The following is a 16,742-nucleotide window of genomic DNA, read 5'->3' on the forward strand; positions in this document are numbered from 1 at the left end:
ATTACATATAACGACAGATATCCAGTCTTACAAACTGGGGCAAGAGGTGGGGTTTAAAAATAAATGTAGCGTTCATCAGGTAGGTGAAGTCTACAAACATGCTTTTGAGCTACATTACATGACTCGCAGGGAGCAAAAGTCATCCTCTAAAGCGCAGAGTTCCTTTTAGAAATCCATCAAGTGCAATCCTAAACAGAAGGAGAGCCCATTTAATGCTGAACTGAGGGGGAGAAACCAGAGGTGTGGACTCGAGTCACATGACTTGGACTCGAGTCAGACTCGAGTCATTAATTTTATGACTTTAGACTTGACTTGAAAAAATGTTCTAAGACTTGTGACTTGACTTGGACTTTTACACCAATGACTTGGGACTTGAATTGGACTTGAACCGGTTTACTTGAAAAGACTTGATATTTCACCCCAAATACAAAATTTAACATGCATATTATATAGAGATTGAAAATGTGATGTCATTCACGGGTAGAACCGCAAAGGATTCTGGGAACTCGTGGCAAGCGGTACTAGCGCACGCAGGCTTTCAATTGAAATCAGTTATACAGCGATAAAAAGAAACACAAAAATGTCAAGAAGCTGTTGTATTATTAACTGCAATAGCCGGTCACATGACAGCCACGGGAAGCCGACGGGTAAAGAGATCGGTTGTTATCGGATTACGTCGTTGAAGAGAAATTGTTCGAGCCATGTTTCCGAAGTAACAAAGACGCGATGGGTGGCCTGGATTGCAGCCATTCAAAGACAAAATATAACGTCCCAGAACACTCCAGCTCACAGGTTAGTCTGCTCCAAGCATTTACACAAAGGTCAGTCTGCTGTTGTAGTTAATACGTCATTTTTCTTAACATAATTGGTGATATAGGTTACAAGCAAGTCTGGCGCTGAACAGAAATTGTCGCGCTATGCTCCTTTATTTATTGTGCATAAATAGTGAATTGTCCTGACACAATATTGTGTTTCGCTTCTGTTATTATGGTACAGTGACAAAAACATATACTTTTATTCACAGGATAAAACAGTTTTTTTGTATCACTAATTGCCCAGTACGATTACAGCATACAGTATTATTGTCACTGCTACATTTCTGTAATGAACCAGAAATTATTTCCACTGCTAATTAATTACCATTGAGCTCAAAGGTTATATTAATAAACGGTTAACGAATGTGTATTTATGACGACGATTTGTGAGACTGGTAAACTTATGATACGTACGATGGTCTTTCGTTCTACACGGTGCATTTCAAGGTCCTGCACCCATCCGTCGGTAAACTGTACCTGGGCTTGTTGCAGTGACCTGAAGTTACTAAACTTCATGAGTGTATGCACTCACTCCAAGAACCGTATGATTATAAATATGCATATAAATATGCTACAATGAGATAGCTGACTTCATCTAACTAGCAAATGTTTTCCAGGCTACGTTGGTGATGCAGTTTTTTTTTCCATCCATCCATCCATCTTCATCCGCTTATCCGAGGTCGGGTCGCGGGGGTAGCAGCCTAAGCAAAGAGGTCCAGACCTCCCTCTCCCCAGCCACCTCCTCCAGCTTGTCCGGGGGAATACCAAGGCGTTCCCAGGCCAGCCGAGAGATATAATCTCTCCAGCGTGTCCTGGGTCTGCCCCGGGGCCTCCTCCCGGTGGGACATGCCTGGAACACCTCGCCCAGGAGGCGCCCAGGGGGCATCCTTGCCAGATGCCCGAACCACCTCAACTGGCTCCTTTCGATGTGGAGCAGCAGCTGCTCTACTCTAAGCCCCTCCCGGATGGCCGAACTTCTCACCCTATCTCTAAGGGAGAGGCCAGCCACCCTTCGGAGGAAGCTCATTTCCGCCGCTTGTATCCGCGATCTCGTTCTTTCGGTCACTACCCACAGCTCGTGGCCATAGGTGAGGGTAGGGACGTAGATCGACCGGTAAATTGAGAGCTTCGCTTTTACACTCAGCTCCCTCTTCACCACGACTGACCGGTGCAGCGTCCGCATTACTGCAGCCGCAGCCCCAATCCGTCTGTCGATCTCCAGCTCCCTTCTCCCATCACTCGCGAACAAGACCCCGAGATACTTGAACTCCTCCACTTGGGGCAGGAACTCATCCCCGACCCGGAGTGGGCACTCCACCCTTTTCCGGCTGAGAACCATGGCCTCAGATTTGGAGGTGCTGATCCTCATTCCCGCTGCGTTACACTCGGCTGCGAACCGCTCCAGTTTTTTAAAAAAAAATGATATTTAAAAAAAAAAATCATTTATTTATGTATGATATTTTTGTCATGCGATTTTAAAGCCAGTCCTACAACCGCATCCAAGAATAACATGCAGCTTATCTCAGAACCGTCGGTGAAAATTATCCTTGGAGCTAGGTTTAATTGAGCTGCATTTTAAAGAGGTGCAATTGTGGCGCCCTGAGTATTTTGAGCATTAAGAACAAGTCTCAGATGTGTTCCTTATGTGTTCGTGCCCACCCCCCATCATCATTTTTTGCTATTTGTTGTGACAATAGTTTGCATCATAACACAGAGCGAAAAGCTCATTTGCTCCCACCTGATGTGATGTTAGGGCGATATTTAGTTTCGCCAGTAGGTGGCAGTGGCGGCTCAGCCAAACGGGTAACTGGCAAAATAATCCTTCACAAAAGTAACGCAGGCCAGTTATTACAATGGAAGCCGCCAGTAACACTGAATTGTTTTGCTGTGTTTCAGGTGAGAGCAATATACGAGAACTACATACATTTATGTAAAGTTGATGCTTATTTAACATGTTTGGAGTGTAATTCTTGTTTATATGGTGTTTAATGTGAGCGAATAAGGGAGTTGTTTCACGTTATCTGTGGGTAAGGCTAGTAACATTTGTGCGTTAGCTAAGTCATGTTAGCCTCCTGCATTAATCTCTGTAACCGTGTTGTCCCATCAGTAAGGTGAAAGGAAACTATTAGCTGGTTTCAGTTAAAGTTATAGGAAATAGACCAGCCAGTACATGTTATGTTGTCTATTGTTACCGGTCATTTTCTGTGTGTTAAGGGCTGATTAATACATGGCCATTACACGTATGACACAAAAGTAACGCAGGCCAGTTATTACAATAGAAGCCGCCAGTAACACTGAATTGTTTTGCTGTGTTTCAGCGCAATAAATCTTCATGTGCACCTGAATGAACCCTGTCGTCCTTCAGTGTGTAACACAATTTCACAATTTGTGTATATTTTCTAAGTTCACTATTTTGTCATGTGTTGAGAAAAACACAGATTTAAAAATTACATGGTCTTAGAGATAGGGTGAGAGGTTCGGCCATCCGGGAGGGGCTCAGAGTAGAGCAGCTGCTGCTCCACATCGAAAGGAGCCAGCTGAGGTGGTTCGGGCATCTGACAAGGATGCCCCCTGGGCGCCTCCTGGGTGAGGTGTTCCAGGCATGTCCCACCGGGAGGAGGCCCCGGGGCAGACCCAGGACACGCTGGAGAGATTATATCTCTCGGCTGGCCTGGGAACGCCTTGGTATTCCCCCGGATAAGCTGGAGGAGGTGGCTGGGGAGAGGGAGGTCTGGGCCTCTTTGCTTAGGCTGCTGCCCCCGCGACCCGGCCCCGGACAAAGCGGATGAAAATGGATGGATGGATGGTCTAATATTTACATTTAGCATAACTGCAACATGCTTTTTTTCGGGGGTTTTTTTTAAAGACTCGAAAGGACTTGAAATTCAAAATTTCAGACTTGTGACTTTACTCGGACTTTTACACCAGTGACTTGAGACTCGACTCTGACTTGCCTGACATTACTTGAGACTTGACTTGAGACTTGAGGATAAAGACTTGAGACTTACTTGAGACTTGCAAAACAATGACTTGGTCCCACCTCTGGGAGAAACTATTCACTGAGCTGACATCGTGGCATTTCTTGCACACATGGCGTCACATCAGGTTACATTAAATGACTGAGTGGTTTCCAAGAATCTCATCATCATCAGACCAATGAGCTAATTCACGATCCTCTTAAGACAGAATGACTGTCAGTAATGGTTCAGTAATGGCTCTACTAATTATCTCTCACAAACACTATCACGGTAAATCTGCCGCGTTACTGCAGCAGGGGTCAAGTGGGCTTACGAAACTCGCAATTCACTCGGCATTTCCACGGCTTTATCAATGTAATGGATTAGCTGGACGACGCCCTCCACCCGATGTGTCACACACGTCTCACAGCTGCGCTCTGCAAATGTTTGGAAAAAGAAGAGAAAAAAAAAAGGTGGGGGGGCAGTCATAACCTCGCCAGGCTGAGACGCTGTAGAAGCCATGGAAATCAGAGAGAGACGTGAGCGCGGTTTCAAATTGGGAATGAAACCGTTGCCCCATTAGGACATAGTTGTGCAGCTAATAATATCTCCTCATTCCTGCGAATCAGAGTCGGGCAGAAATGCTGGTTTTGGAATGCCGGGTGTCATGAATAAATGATTTCCCCCTCGTTTTAGTGCACAGAGAGGAGGAAGAGGAGGAGGGGGAAGAGAAGAGGAGGCTGATTGACAGAAATGTGTAAATAAGTATGCAGATGCATGGCTCTCAGCACAGTGTAAGCTCCTGAGATCTGAGACAGCTGTGCCTCATCTGAATCCAGGCGAGTTCAGTTTAAAACAGGTAGGTTTTAATATAGTCTCTAATGTAGGTAAAATCAGATACACTGCTACATGATTCCAAATCTGTCTGCTTAAAGGGTCATTTTGTTATTTTGGATGTGACAAAGTGTAATTAGCTGTACTTGCAGGTTCTCAGTCATCCAGGTCAAGGTGGTCTAAAGAGCTTTTAAAAAAAAAAAAAAAAAAAAAAAAAGAGACAACTGGACTTCTTGAAGTTTGTTTTATCCAACGGGCTCCTTTAACTCCAATAGCAAATGTTGAAGGGTCATGAATATTGAACCCACAGACCCACTGATCATGTGATGTGAGTAATCACACGAGCCAAGGTGTGAAAAACAAAAGGCACTGGTTATTACTGTCACCGGGGATTAATGTTGGAATGAATTGTAATTACTTACCATTTCAAATTCCATATCAACATCTTTTATTTTTGCCTTTTGTTCATGGCCTCACAGTTTGGAGTAAAATCTTTTTCAAATTAAAACACATTTGCTGATGATGAGATCAACCCAGATACCCACTGCACTCATGGTGTCACCAAATGTAGCATTTAAATGCTAATGTTACACCTCAATATTTCTGCTTTTGCAGGTGATACTCCACAAACTACTGCTGTTGCTGACCATGCCCAACCCTTTATGAGCACAGTGCACCCATCTTCTGATGGCTGCTTTCATCATGGATCACTCCATGTCACAAATATTCTCAGACTGGTTTCAGATGGCCTCCAGAGTAATAAGATCTCAATCCAATAGAGCACCTCTGGGATGTGGTGGAACAGGACAGGTGAAGCTGTCAAATATGCAGCAAATGGGTGATGTTATAAAGTCGATATGGACCAACATTTATTAGAATGTTTCCAGAACCTAGCTGGATCTGCCATGAAGAATTAAAGCAATTCTGAAAGCAGGGTGCAGCTTTGTACTCGTAAAGCTCCAATGATGTACATGGAGACTGTAGATAATAGAAACATGTATAGCTGAAATAAATTAAAATAGGCAGATACATTAAAAGGAAAATAATCAGCAGTTAGTTTGGATAAAAGTAATCAATGAAATGACTGAAAGTAGCAGGTCAAGAGTTGAAATAGCCAAAAATAATGAACCAACATTAAAATTCTGACCTGCTGAAGCATCAGTATCAAGAGTCCAAATATACCCAAAGCAACATAAAAACTTCAGCTGCAAGGAAAAATATTGTAACAATTCTGTAACTGTGTGAAATTGTAGGTATAAACTCAGACTGGCCTGTGTGGGTTTCCTCAGAGGGGAAAAAAAGAAATCTTTAAATTGCTCAAGCAAAAATTAAGTGTCTGCCAAACCCATCCCGAAAATGAGACTCAGATTTGTAATGTCAACACATTCTCGTATTCACTCTGCACCACGAGAAGATGAGTTTTTGGAAGAGGTGAGACTAACGATGAAAAGGATTTTATAAATACAATTAACTCCAGCGCCCAACTTCCTTCTATTTTCTCTGAGCAGCGCTTGTCACAGTCTAAACGGATGATTGCACTTTCATGGCAAAATATTAATAGAGTGAAAGAAGTCAGTAGTTCAGGGAATTGTACTCTTGTCGTCACTTAGAAAAGATTACATACACGCTTGAGGGCATAGAACAATTCAGAACGTGTGGGGTCTATTAATATCAAACGTATGAATGAATCACAGATTCTGGGTCAGTTAGATGAGCTGAGATCTTTTCGTTCCGCTCGTTTTACTGCTGTGGCACTTTTACACTTTGGCTTCTTTAGCCTTTAAGCGTCCAGCCTTGAGAGCGTATATGTTCACAAGTATTGATCGCTCGGAAAAACAAGGAATTCTTAAGTAGTGTTCCCCCTAGACGACATCACTTTGTACCTTCTATCTCTTGCTTAAGCCCAAACAGGAGCTCATCTTCCCTCCAAATATGAGGAAGTTCATAATTACACGTTATTCTGAAAACTAACAGTGGCAAACGTAACGGAAGAAAACACTCAGGAAATACGGCCGAGCTGTTAAATTATTATAATAATAGAAAAGCCTGAGGAGATTTAAAGTGTAATACATAACTGCAATCTGACAGTAAACACGGAACAATTTGTTTCACACGATGACAGATTCTGGTGAGGACAGGACTCGAATAAAAGGATTCAGAGGAGATGAAGAATATCTCTAGAGCTAATAATTTAAACATTTTGCATGAGTATCCCTCCAGCGCTCATCAAAGTTTAGACAAATTTAATAACTTCTTCCCCTAAAGAATCATCGGCACGGAAAGCAGAAGTGACCTTTTTTTCCCCTCCCGTCAGTGTGTCATTTCCACGCTTCTCCCAGTTCACAATGAAGGGCTTCGATGTGAATCAGCGAGAAAGGCTGATGGGGCGGAAAACGCCGCGCTTATCTATGCTGGAGAGTGGAACAGATGCGGATATGACTTTGTTATCATGCTGCTCAGTGAAAGAGAGGAGGCGAAAGGATACGATGGGAGGGAGGAGGAGGAGGGTGGTTAGGAGAAGAAGAGGAATGCCTGCTCGAATGTCAAGTTAAGTGCAGGAACAGATTTCTTGGCAGGTGGGACGGGCCTAAATAAAACAAACGACTCAAACTGTCCTCCATTAATAAAACATTCAGCATCATCTTTCATTATTTACCCCAAAAAATAAATTAATTTAAAAAAAAAAGAAAATATACAGGGAGGAAATCTAATTGTGGGGACTCAGCATCAATCACATGGCTAAACAAACAGATCCCCCTAAAAGAAGCATGTGTCCAAAGAAGCCTTGGTCTTATCGATTACATGAAAACACTGATCAGTTTGGTGCCAACACATCCTCTGCTTCAAAACTCCAGCGCTGTTACTCTCTTAGGAGAAGAATAGGATTCCTGTTCCTTTTTAAGTGGGGAAAAAAAGGACCTGTGTGGTCCGTATCCAGTGTGGACTGAGCACAGCAGCATCAGCAGCGCCCCCAAGTTTACTGCGTTCATCGTTCCCAAAATAAACAACAAGTGAGCCATTAATCTCTCTTAAATGTTCTTTATTACCTTTGAGGAGGCTTTCATAAAACCGTGTTAAACGAGTGAGTCTATTCCACAGTCGCTCCAACTGCTTTGTCAAGTTCCCCAAAAAAATCTGTTAATATCACAAGTGTTAACATAGGTACAGTATGACGCCTAACAAATACAGTAAGGCCACATCACTATCTGCACAATAACAATTACAGTACAAACTGTGTGTGCGTCTGTGAGAAAGCCCATCATAAACCTACAAACAGTAAAGAAGATGAAAAGCTTCAGACAATAAATTTACAAAACATAGCAATGCAGAGGAATCATCGTTAAAACGCCATCAAATATCTGCATTAAACCAAAAAAAGGTTCAGCTCTGTCTCCAGAGTACCAACAATTAGAATAAAGTACTCAGTCTCACAGCAATCACCCTGAACATGATGACCTTCACACGCTGGTATTGCACATGGTTCTTGTACCATCCCTGACAGTTACATTAATAAAGCATCTTTTCATCTGCAGTCTTCCCACATTTTGACATTTTCAAATTTAATAACCGACTTCATGATACAAATACCGGCAGGATGCTACAGCTAAAGGTGAGGTCTTTTTTTCTTTAAGCTGCAAATGGTTTATGTTGTTAATATTACGAACCTGCAAAGTTTGACATTATTTTCCCTACAGAGTGTCCCACATTTCCAAATCTAAGTGTTTTTTTTTTATAATATAATAATCATAATTCTAGTAACTGACAATGGCGCAGTTTAGTGTTTTAAGAAAAAAATATTACAGAAAATGACCTGACAGCTAGTGTCGAGTGCATTTTACCCACAGTGTCACGTAGTGAGTGTAGTGTGAACCACATTCAGTGGTCCCAGGGGCATCCACAGGGGTCTCCACAGGCTCTTTTCCTATCCCACAGAACATGCAGCTCCTTGGCCGTGTGCTGGGGGGACGACAGCATGTCCAGGTAGCACTCCTTCTCGCACAGCCAGCCGGGATCCTGGCAACAGGAAGGGGAATAAAATTTATTTAATTATGAGGCGGACGCTGGGTCACATTTCTCTCGGGTTAAATTGGCAGTATTTTATTTTGATATGCTTCAGGTTACAAACATTAAACCAGTTAACACAATTACGCCTTTAAACTGCGACTCCACTAGCAAAGCTTTTTTGCCGCATGCTCGTAATAAAAATGTTAAGCTGTAAAGCAAACCGCATATTGAATTACTGGTAAGAGAAAAACAATCATAAATGTTCATGCCTGTTTGCTGCACTTTTTTTCTCCACAGAAATCAAATTGTACGTGCTTAGCAGACTAAAAAACTCAAGGGTGAGAGGGGGTTTTATCATTTCAGTTCACATTTTTATTTCACGTTGTGTCTTTTGCTTGCAGAGCCTATTAGTGAGATGCTAAAGTTTGGCTAATGAAGCTCAGAGGACCAAGAGTGCAGTTTTCTTTTTGTTACGCAGTATGTAGCTTGCCTCCACCAGTGTGTGAATGTGAGAGTGAATGAATAGTGGCATTGTAAAGCGCTTTGGGTGCCTTGAAAAGCGCTATATAAATCCAATCCATTATTATTATTTGTTTTTCTCTTTGTCTGACATTGTTTAACAGCTCTAAGTCATATAAAAAAACAAAACAATGTGTTAATACACAGTATCTTATCAATATTGCTGTAAATTTAAGTACCATTTATATTTACAGCTTGAATTCAGCTGCCATTTATATTCTAAGAAAAATGTACACATTAAACACATTCATATCTGTACCTTTCTAACATTTCTTAATGCCAGACGCTGACCTTTATCAGTCTGACGTTGATAAGGGAAAGTGAAAGCACTGGGCTAAGTTGTATTTTATGCCAGTGTTAGACTGATAATAAAGCAAAACAAATCATTTATGTTTTACTAAAGCTGGCAGTTCATACCATTCAGCTTCTCACCTGATATTTCTGAGGCCCAACAGCTGCCATCCATATCCCCATGCTCACATCCTCTCCCTGCAACGAGACATCCAGGATGGGCTGCTCACGTTATGATCATGAACGTCGGACGCTCTTATTTAGCATTCGTACTCTACCTGGTAGGCCCTCAGTTTCTCTGCATTGTTGGCAAGCCACTGGACCAGGTCACGAGAGACCACATAGCCAGAGCCGCAGGCAAACGCCGGGTAGGCTGGACTCGCGTACTCCAGCTCCTGCCACTTCCCAATGCGATCCACTGCCCAGCTCTGCCTGAAACTGGGTCAGGATGGCAGAGACATCATCATCAAATACAGTCTCCATTTCAGGTGACCTATCAGCTTTTTAACCGTGCACAGCGTTCCCGTTTCTTCGCTCCAAAACTCAGCTGACAGCGCACTGAAGTTAAACTGTAAGCACAAGTGGACACAAAGTATACGCTGTCAACAGTACCGGACGCCGAACTGTACTTACTTCCCCCACCAGAAATTGCTGCGTTTGAGACCCTTGTGGTCAATCTTCATTAATACAGAGTCCACGTCGATGTAACAATCATCATCCGTCTTCAGCAGTAGATTAAAGTCAGCGTTTCCCACAGACCTGCCGGAGAGGGAATATGCAGCCTTAATTAAAGCCCACCCTCTGATTTTATACAATATCCCAGAGTGGATTTACTTTCAAATACCAGCGAGCATGAAGGGCAGGAGGTCTGCAAATAAGTATAACACTTATCACATCACAGCTTAAGACCACTCTGTGTATTTTGCTTTATCTGATGACTCAGAACTCTACTTCTTGACTGAGCGACTGCAGTCGTGATTTTAACAGTGAGACATTTTGAGGCGTCGGCACACTTTCATTTCAGGTTGCTGATTTCCTCAGAGGGCCCAGGCAATTTGGAGACAGAGAATCGAGTCATTAGCACTTGGCATACCATTTATAGAACTGAAGCAGTTTGGAAGGCACGTTCCTGTAGGTGTCTACCACATCTACGAACACCATGTCGCCATGCCTGAGGCTTTCCTCCTGCAAAGTGGCATCCTCCTCCCTCAGCCTGGAGGCATGACGCTCCATCCTGGCTGGGCGGCCCCGCAGGAGCTCTGACAGACCGTCTCCATCTGACGCAGAGTGAGGAAAACATTCGGGGTAATCAGAGAAAAAGTTGTAATAGTTTTTGTGCAAATATTATATTTATTCAGCCCAAATTTTTTAATAACCTAAGGCGCTTGAGGTATAATAACTTTAATTACCATCGAGTAAAACAATATGAAAAAATGATAACGTTTGGCACAATGGACCATTAGTTCGGTTCTTCAGAGATGCTGAATGATGGATTTAATTTTGTTTTGCACAGATTTACACCAAATCTGCTCTTAAGATTCAAAATGCAAACACGTGTAGGTAAAATCAATACTGGAACAGCCGGGTGTTGAGGCTATGAAAATGCTATTTTCTATTTGGAACATATACAAAAAGCCTGCAGCACGGTGAGCGGTGTTTTTCGAGCTCTTACATCTGGTCTGTTTTTAAAAATGTGGCTTTGATCACACAATTATCATATAAAAAAAGTGCAAAGTTTATTCTGCTGCAGGACTAACCATAGATAGTAAATGTGAAGCCTCCAGCCAAACCAGGAAATCCAAGAGCACTTCTATGAGGCAATATCCCCTCTACAATCTGCAACTCCAAGAAAAAGAGCAAAAAAAAAAAGTTTTAAGTTATTGGAAACTTGAAAGAGGAATGAGAATGCGTTATTCATATATCTCCTTCTAGATACTGTGTGCGAACACATACAGAAGAGATCTTTAGGACGCCTCCTCCATCACTGAGCTGCACGGAGGAGGAGTTGACTGTGGTCAGTGCGGCAGGGTCGAGACTCTCCCAGACGAGCGTCCCCTCAAACCCCTGGAATAAAGACAGATGTTATGGGTGTGCTGTCCAACGCCATCTCATCTGAATGATGTAATTAGCTACCATCAAGGACACTGCAGACTTGGAAACTTTAGAGTGGATTACATTATGCTTCGCTACAATGTTAATGAAAGATTAATTTAACATCCCCTGAACCTAGCCTCTGCTGCAGCGATGTACCGGTGTACTCTTGTACCCCTGACATCACCGCCAGGCGTACGTGCAGACACGGGGACGGCTTTCGCTTGGCGGTGCGTGTTAAAGCCAGGACATCGTGAGCATCAAACACTTTTTTATGCACTGATGTGTTGCTTTTCTGCATCAGTTCAGGTTGGGGATGTTTACTTATTCAAAGGTAAACATCAAATTCAGCGCGAGGTCACCGTTATATAAATATAAGAGGACAAAATGAAGCGAGGCTCTCCAAAATTTGGCTCTCCAAACAGATACTTATTCTATTTAACATCATCCTCAGTGAGTGAGCTCATACACATGAATGCCTTCATGTGTCCTCCTCTGATTTGGAGGGTTAACCTCTTTAAATCTGCATGTGGCACCCATTCACATTAATGATAAATCCCTTCTGTTAAATAAATTTATAAACTCCTGAACTTCCATAAGTCTCGTGTGTTTTTCTCTTTTCGTCTCCTCCACAGTTATCAACCCAAGCAGAGCTAATGAAAACAACCCAAAGATCCCTAGTTTGATTCCAGGAGGAGACACAAATCCCTTTGTGGCTGCATCAAGAAAATCCAGGTTAAAAAATAAATTAAAACAAATCTGTCAAATCAAATATGCAGAGCTACCTGCTGTAGTGACCCGTTGTGAATAAGAGCAGCTGAAAGTAGCTTTCTAGTACTTAAAAAAAATAGAATAAACTAAAACAGCTTCTGAAGACTTATATTCCCGACTGGAGGACTTTTACTCCATTTTTCTTTAGTCGTGGCTACAGCTCAGAGGATCAGCGACAAACTGACCTTCGGCAGGATGAACTGCTCCACTGGTTTGTACCACATCCAGTTCACCAAGGTCCCCGTGCTAATGGAGCTGAAGCGAGCAGTAACCACAGCCTCCTGAAGAAGAAAGTGCAAAAAAAGAAATATTCAAACTTTTTATCCATAAAGAATTCACAGAGATGCCGTCCTCCATACTGAACACAGCCACACACTGCTCTGTCAACAGCAGGACTCTAAAATGAGCTGAAGTTTGTTCAACAAACAGCAGCAGCACAGAGTCCTCCAGCTGCCCTCGGGCTGCGTTTCTACCGAGCTCCACAGAAACGCAGCATACGCGATGCATTATGCTCACAGGCCAAAGCCACGTTACCTCCTGGTCCAGCTGGAGAAGCTTCACCGTCACGTTGCTCTGAAGCTCGGCTCGGGTCCCGCTGGGAAACACCCCTAGCCGGGTTATCACCACCGGGTGGAGCACCTTGAAGTCCAGGGCGATGGCAGACACGTCGGAGGGGGCGAGCAGCGAGGGATCAGACACCGTCACAATCTCCATCTCTCCGTCCCGGCCTGCCGCTGGGACACAGAGAGGGCAGCGAGTCACTGCACAAGCACACATGAAATTTATTACAATCCCAACATGCTGACTATCTTTCTTTTTTTCTCCTAGTGATGAAGAGACGAGAGAAAGCATTCGGAAAAAGCGGCGGACTCTGGGAAAGCTACACCATCAGCACTTTGAGGAGCCGCTTCTTCAGGACGGCTGTCTTCAAAGCGAGCCCCTGCTTGTGAGCGTGCTCTCTTAATTACAAAAGAGCAGTTTATTACCCGAGAGATCAATGAAAAGATCGAGGCTGTTAAAGCGAAGCTGCGAAGCCCCCCCCCCACCCCCGCCCCACTTTCACTTTATGTGCAGTCTACACAACTTCTACAGCTCCTTCCAAAATAAAGACAATTAGAGGCGAAGAGGAGCAGAGGTTTTATCACGCCAAACGCTTCTCACGTTAGCTGAATGGGACTGAGCCGCAGGATTGTGCTACCACTAAGAGACAATAGACAAATCATTTTGATCGATGCTTTATTCCCCGGAAACATGACAAAAATGTGATTATCAAACTATCATACATTTTTATCATTACATTTCTGTCGCTAAGGGTGTTTATGGGCAATTACTTCAATATCAAGCACCAACTATAGGCTGCATTGGGCATGGCTCATTAAATAGATCATAAATCAAACCATTATTTTTATTACTGGCTAGTGGATGAACATTCAGTCTAAAAAAAAGAATAAGTACATAAATAAATAACACACACAAAAAAAAGAACTCAGTGTCTTTAAAGTGCTTGTTTTCTGTAATAGTTCAGAATTCAAAGGCAAAGACAAAAATCTTTAATTACATGTCAATCAGTCCATTCATCTCATGCTGTAGTGTTTATATCAGCTTTGAAATCTCAAAACCTTCAAACATCATTAAATATCTCACTATTTCGCCTGGATTCAAAGCGCGCACACACACACACACACACACACACACACACACACACACACACACACACACACACACACACACCTTCTGCCGGCAGCAGGATTACTGCTCTGAGAAGCTAATTAGCATTCACCTTATTGTAGTCCAAAAAAAAATAAAAAAAATCGCTGTGATGAATGCAGAGCAAACAAACACATTTCAGTGCCACAATTAATTGTCCACTTAACGCGCGCTTTGACCTGAATCCTGCGTCAGGTACCCCGACTGTGCTTAAAAAGCTGCCACTGCCTCTTTCTCTTCCAATCACACGGAGCATCACGCGCACCCAAAGCCTGCCTGCCATTCTGAAGCAAATCACGTCAACAACCAACAGCCATTAACGCAGTGGAGGGCAAGAGAAAGGGCTGGGGAACAAAAAAAGAAAGAAATAAATATATATGTAACGCATTGCCATGACCCCAAAGGCCACTGTGTGAAAAGCCCATTCTGATGAGCTGTAATTATGTTTCCATGAAGGCAGCTTAACGCCAGTAAAAGTGGAGAAAGCCGGCTCAAGTGGACGGGCTCGGCGAAGGCGACAGACGTTAACAATTACTGCCAATGTTCAAAACTGACTGCGAGGGAGTTAAATTATTTCATATAGTGTCTGCTCTTTGTGCAGCTCTACTTTTCTAAGTGTTAAGCAGTTCTAGTTACCCCACCTCCTCTTCCCTCAGCCCTGCAGCAGTGAGCATTTCTGCTTTGGCCTTAGATATACAAAAGGAAGAGAAAGTTGTCCTTGAGCTGTGGGAACACATGAATAAAAAGGTGTTTCACTCTTTTTCTCAACAGCCATTCTTCTCATTCTCTCGACTCCTCTGCTGTTATCCTGCCTCCGCTCCCCTTTGACGACCGCGCACGCAAGCAACAGATTGCCGAGAGAATTAGAGCTGCAGTCAGATGCCTCTCCCCTCTTTTGCTTTTCTATTTTCCCCCTCTTTTACCTGGCTCGGTGAAGTTCAGGAGGGAGCAGGAGTAAGGATCTTCTCGGTCATCCTCTGGTATAGGACACCCATGTTCCCCCACGATAAACTTCACCCCCACTCTGGATGAGAGAAAACAACAAAAAAATATGTAACAACACCACAAACACTGTGACATATCCCCCCGTTTGTGCAATATTCAGCTACAAGATTTCTAAAGCTTGTCCATCTATCCACCCTGCGTTGCCATGGTTACCGGGGGGTTGCTTAAAGGCCATCACACCTTATCTGTGCTCGGATCGCTCAATGAGAAGGAAATGGACAAAGAGGAAGAATGAAAGAGAACAATATTGGCCGCTGGTCAGGTAAAGATAAAAGGCTTGATGGGGCTGTCAGTTATTTGCTGCCAGCTGCTGCTGGCTTCACCCCCCCTCCCTTTCTCTCTACTATATGAATTTGACATGGTGAGAAAAAGAAAGGCAAGACAAATCAAAACAAACAGAAAAGCTGTGAAGTTGAAGGTCCAGCCTGCTGACCTGTGCTGGAAGTGGGGGTGGTGTCTGAGGTATCCCAGCCAGGTCTCTCTTATCGCCTGTCGCAGTTCATAATGATGTCTTGCTGACAGCACCCCCACCAAAACTTCATAGAAAGGTAATGGCTCATCTGCATTGGAGACAGACATTTCACTGAAGATGACCTCACACAACAGCAGAGTACTCAAAATGTAAGGGCAGATGTAACATATGGATAAAAAAAAGAAATCTAACCAGACCTGTTTTCCTCTCATACTCAGTTTGCGGTGACTTACTGCGATGCACCCCGTGAAGATTAATGTCCTCGTGCATTAAAAGGTAGTTAGTCTACACTGATCTGATGGTGAAGCCGCTTCACACAGCCAGCGTGAGGGCTGATAATGAGTGATAACCCGCTTCAAGCAGCCACGGAGCACAGTAGTTGCACTGTAACACGGCGAGGGACTATCCCAGCAACGCCCCGCACTATTCAAATGTTACATTCACCTCTTTTTCCTCCGTAAAACACACATTAGAAAACACTCATTACAGTCACTGCCGTTAACTACCTGTCCACACACACACACTAACTAGCAAACTACCACACCGGGGCGGTAAAGGCAAAGTTAACCAGCCGCTCGAAAGGAAAAAAAGTTGCGAAGCTGAGGAGGTAAAAGCCCGGGGTAGTGGCTAAAAAAGTACCCGAGTATGTGTTGTTGTCCAGCGGGGCGGAGGAGGGTCGTTGTGCCAACCACAAGTGCACCAGGACGGCGACAGCACAGGGAAGCAGAAAGAGCGCTAGCCTCCGCATGGACGGAGCCCTTCATTCAGCCGGAGCAGCCTTCAGCTTTAGCGGCGCGGAGCCTGCCTACCTTCCTCGAGCCGCACGGTGCTGCGCGGTGTGAGCTGCTCCGTGTGTGCGCTTCATTTCAGCTCCGCAGCTCTCCGCCGGGCTTTCACCACTGCCTCATGTCTGCCTCCGCTGCTCGATGAGCGAGACCAATGGGAGACGAGGAGCCCTACCGCGGTGCACTCTGGGAGGTGAAGTTCAACCCTGTAGCCAATCGAACGAGCCTTAAACTTGATATAGCAGTTCTCTAGGTTAATAATAAAAATAATAAATCATACAAATGTATGTTCTGGTCCTTTCTCAGCTTAATAAAATTACTTTTATTCTTTTGACATAGCTTCATTATTATCAATATTATTATTTGTAGGATTAATAGTAATAGTATTTAAAAAATATTAAGTATTACATTACTTTTTAAAACTCTAGCTAGTGAAATAAAACTATAAAGTACATGTATCTAGTACATTTACTTAGCTAGACTAGCATGG

At 43.5% G+C, this 16,742-nt stretch overlaps 1 protein-coding gene and 1 long non-coding RNA gene across 2 annotated transcripts; one reads left to right on the plus strand and one right to left on the minus strand.

Moving 5' to 3' along the window:
* Positions 1 to 2,405: 2,405 nt before the first annotated feature.
* Positions 2,406 to 10,546, plus strand: LOC143421813 (uncharacterized). The gene is made up of 4 exons (XR_013101401.1): positions 2,406 to 2,711; positions 4,469 to 4,631; positions 9,013 to 9,064; positions 10,446 to 10,546. It is a non-coding gene; the product is annotated as an uncharacterized LOC143421813 (long non-coding RNA).
* Positions 7,630 to 16,417, minus strand: b3galnt2 (beta-1,3-N-acetylgalactosaminyltransferase 2). The gene is made up of 12 exons (XM_004559735.5): positions 16,107 to 16,417; positions 15,429 to 15,555; positions 14,914 to 15,014; positions 12,818 to 13,017; positions 12,469 to 12,564; positions 11,375 to 11,485; positions 11,179 to 11,257; positions 10,515 to 10,698; positions 10,055 to 10,180; positions 9,700 to 9,859; positions 9,563 to 9,619; positions 7,630 to 8,620 (listed from the first exon to the last, which is right to left on the minus strand). The coding sequence occupies exons 1-12, from the start codon at positions 16,213 to 16,215 to the stop codon at positions 8,483 to 8,485; spliced, it is 1,488 nt and encodes a 495-aa protein (XP_004559792.1). The 5' UTR covers positions 16,216 to 16,417; the 3' UTR covers positions 7,630 to 8,482.
* Positions 16,418 to 16,742: the final 325 nt, after the last annotated feature.

Source organism: Maylandia zebra, linkage group LG13 (assembly GCF_041146795.1).
Source record: "Maylandia zebra isolate NMK-2024a linkage group LG13, Mzebra_GT3a, whole genome shotgun sequence".
In the NCBI taxonomy this organism is placed as follows: domain Eukaryota; kingdom Metazoa; phylum Chordata; class Actinopteri; order Cichliformes; family Cichlidae; genus Maylandia; species Maylandia zebra.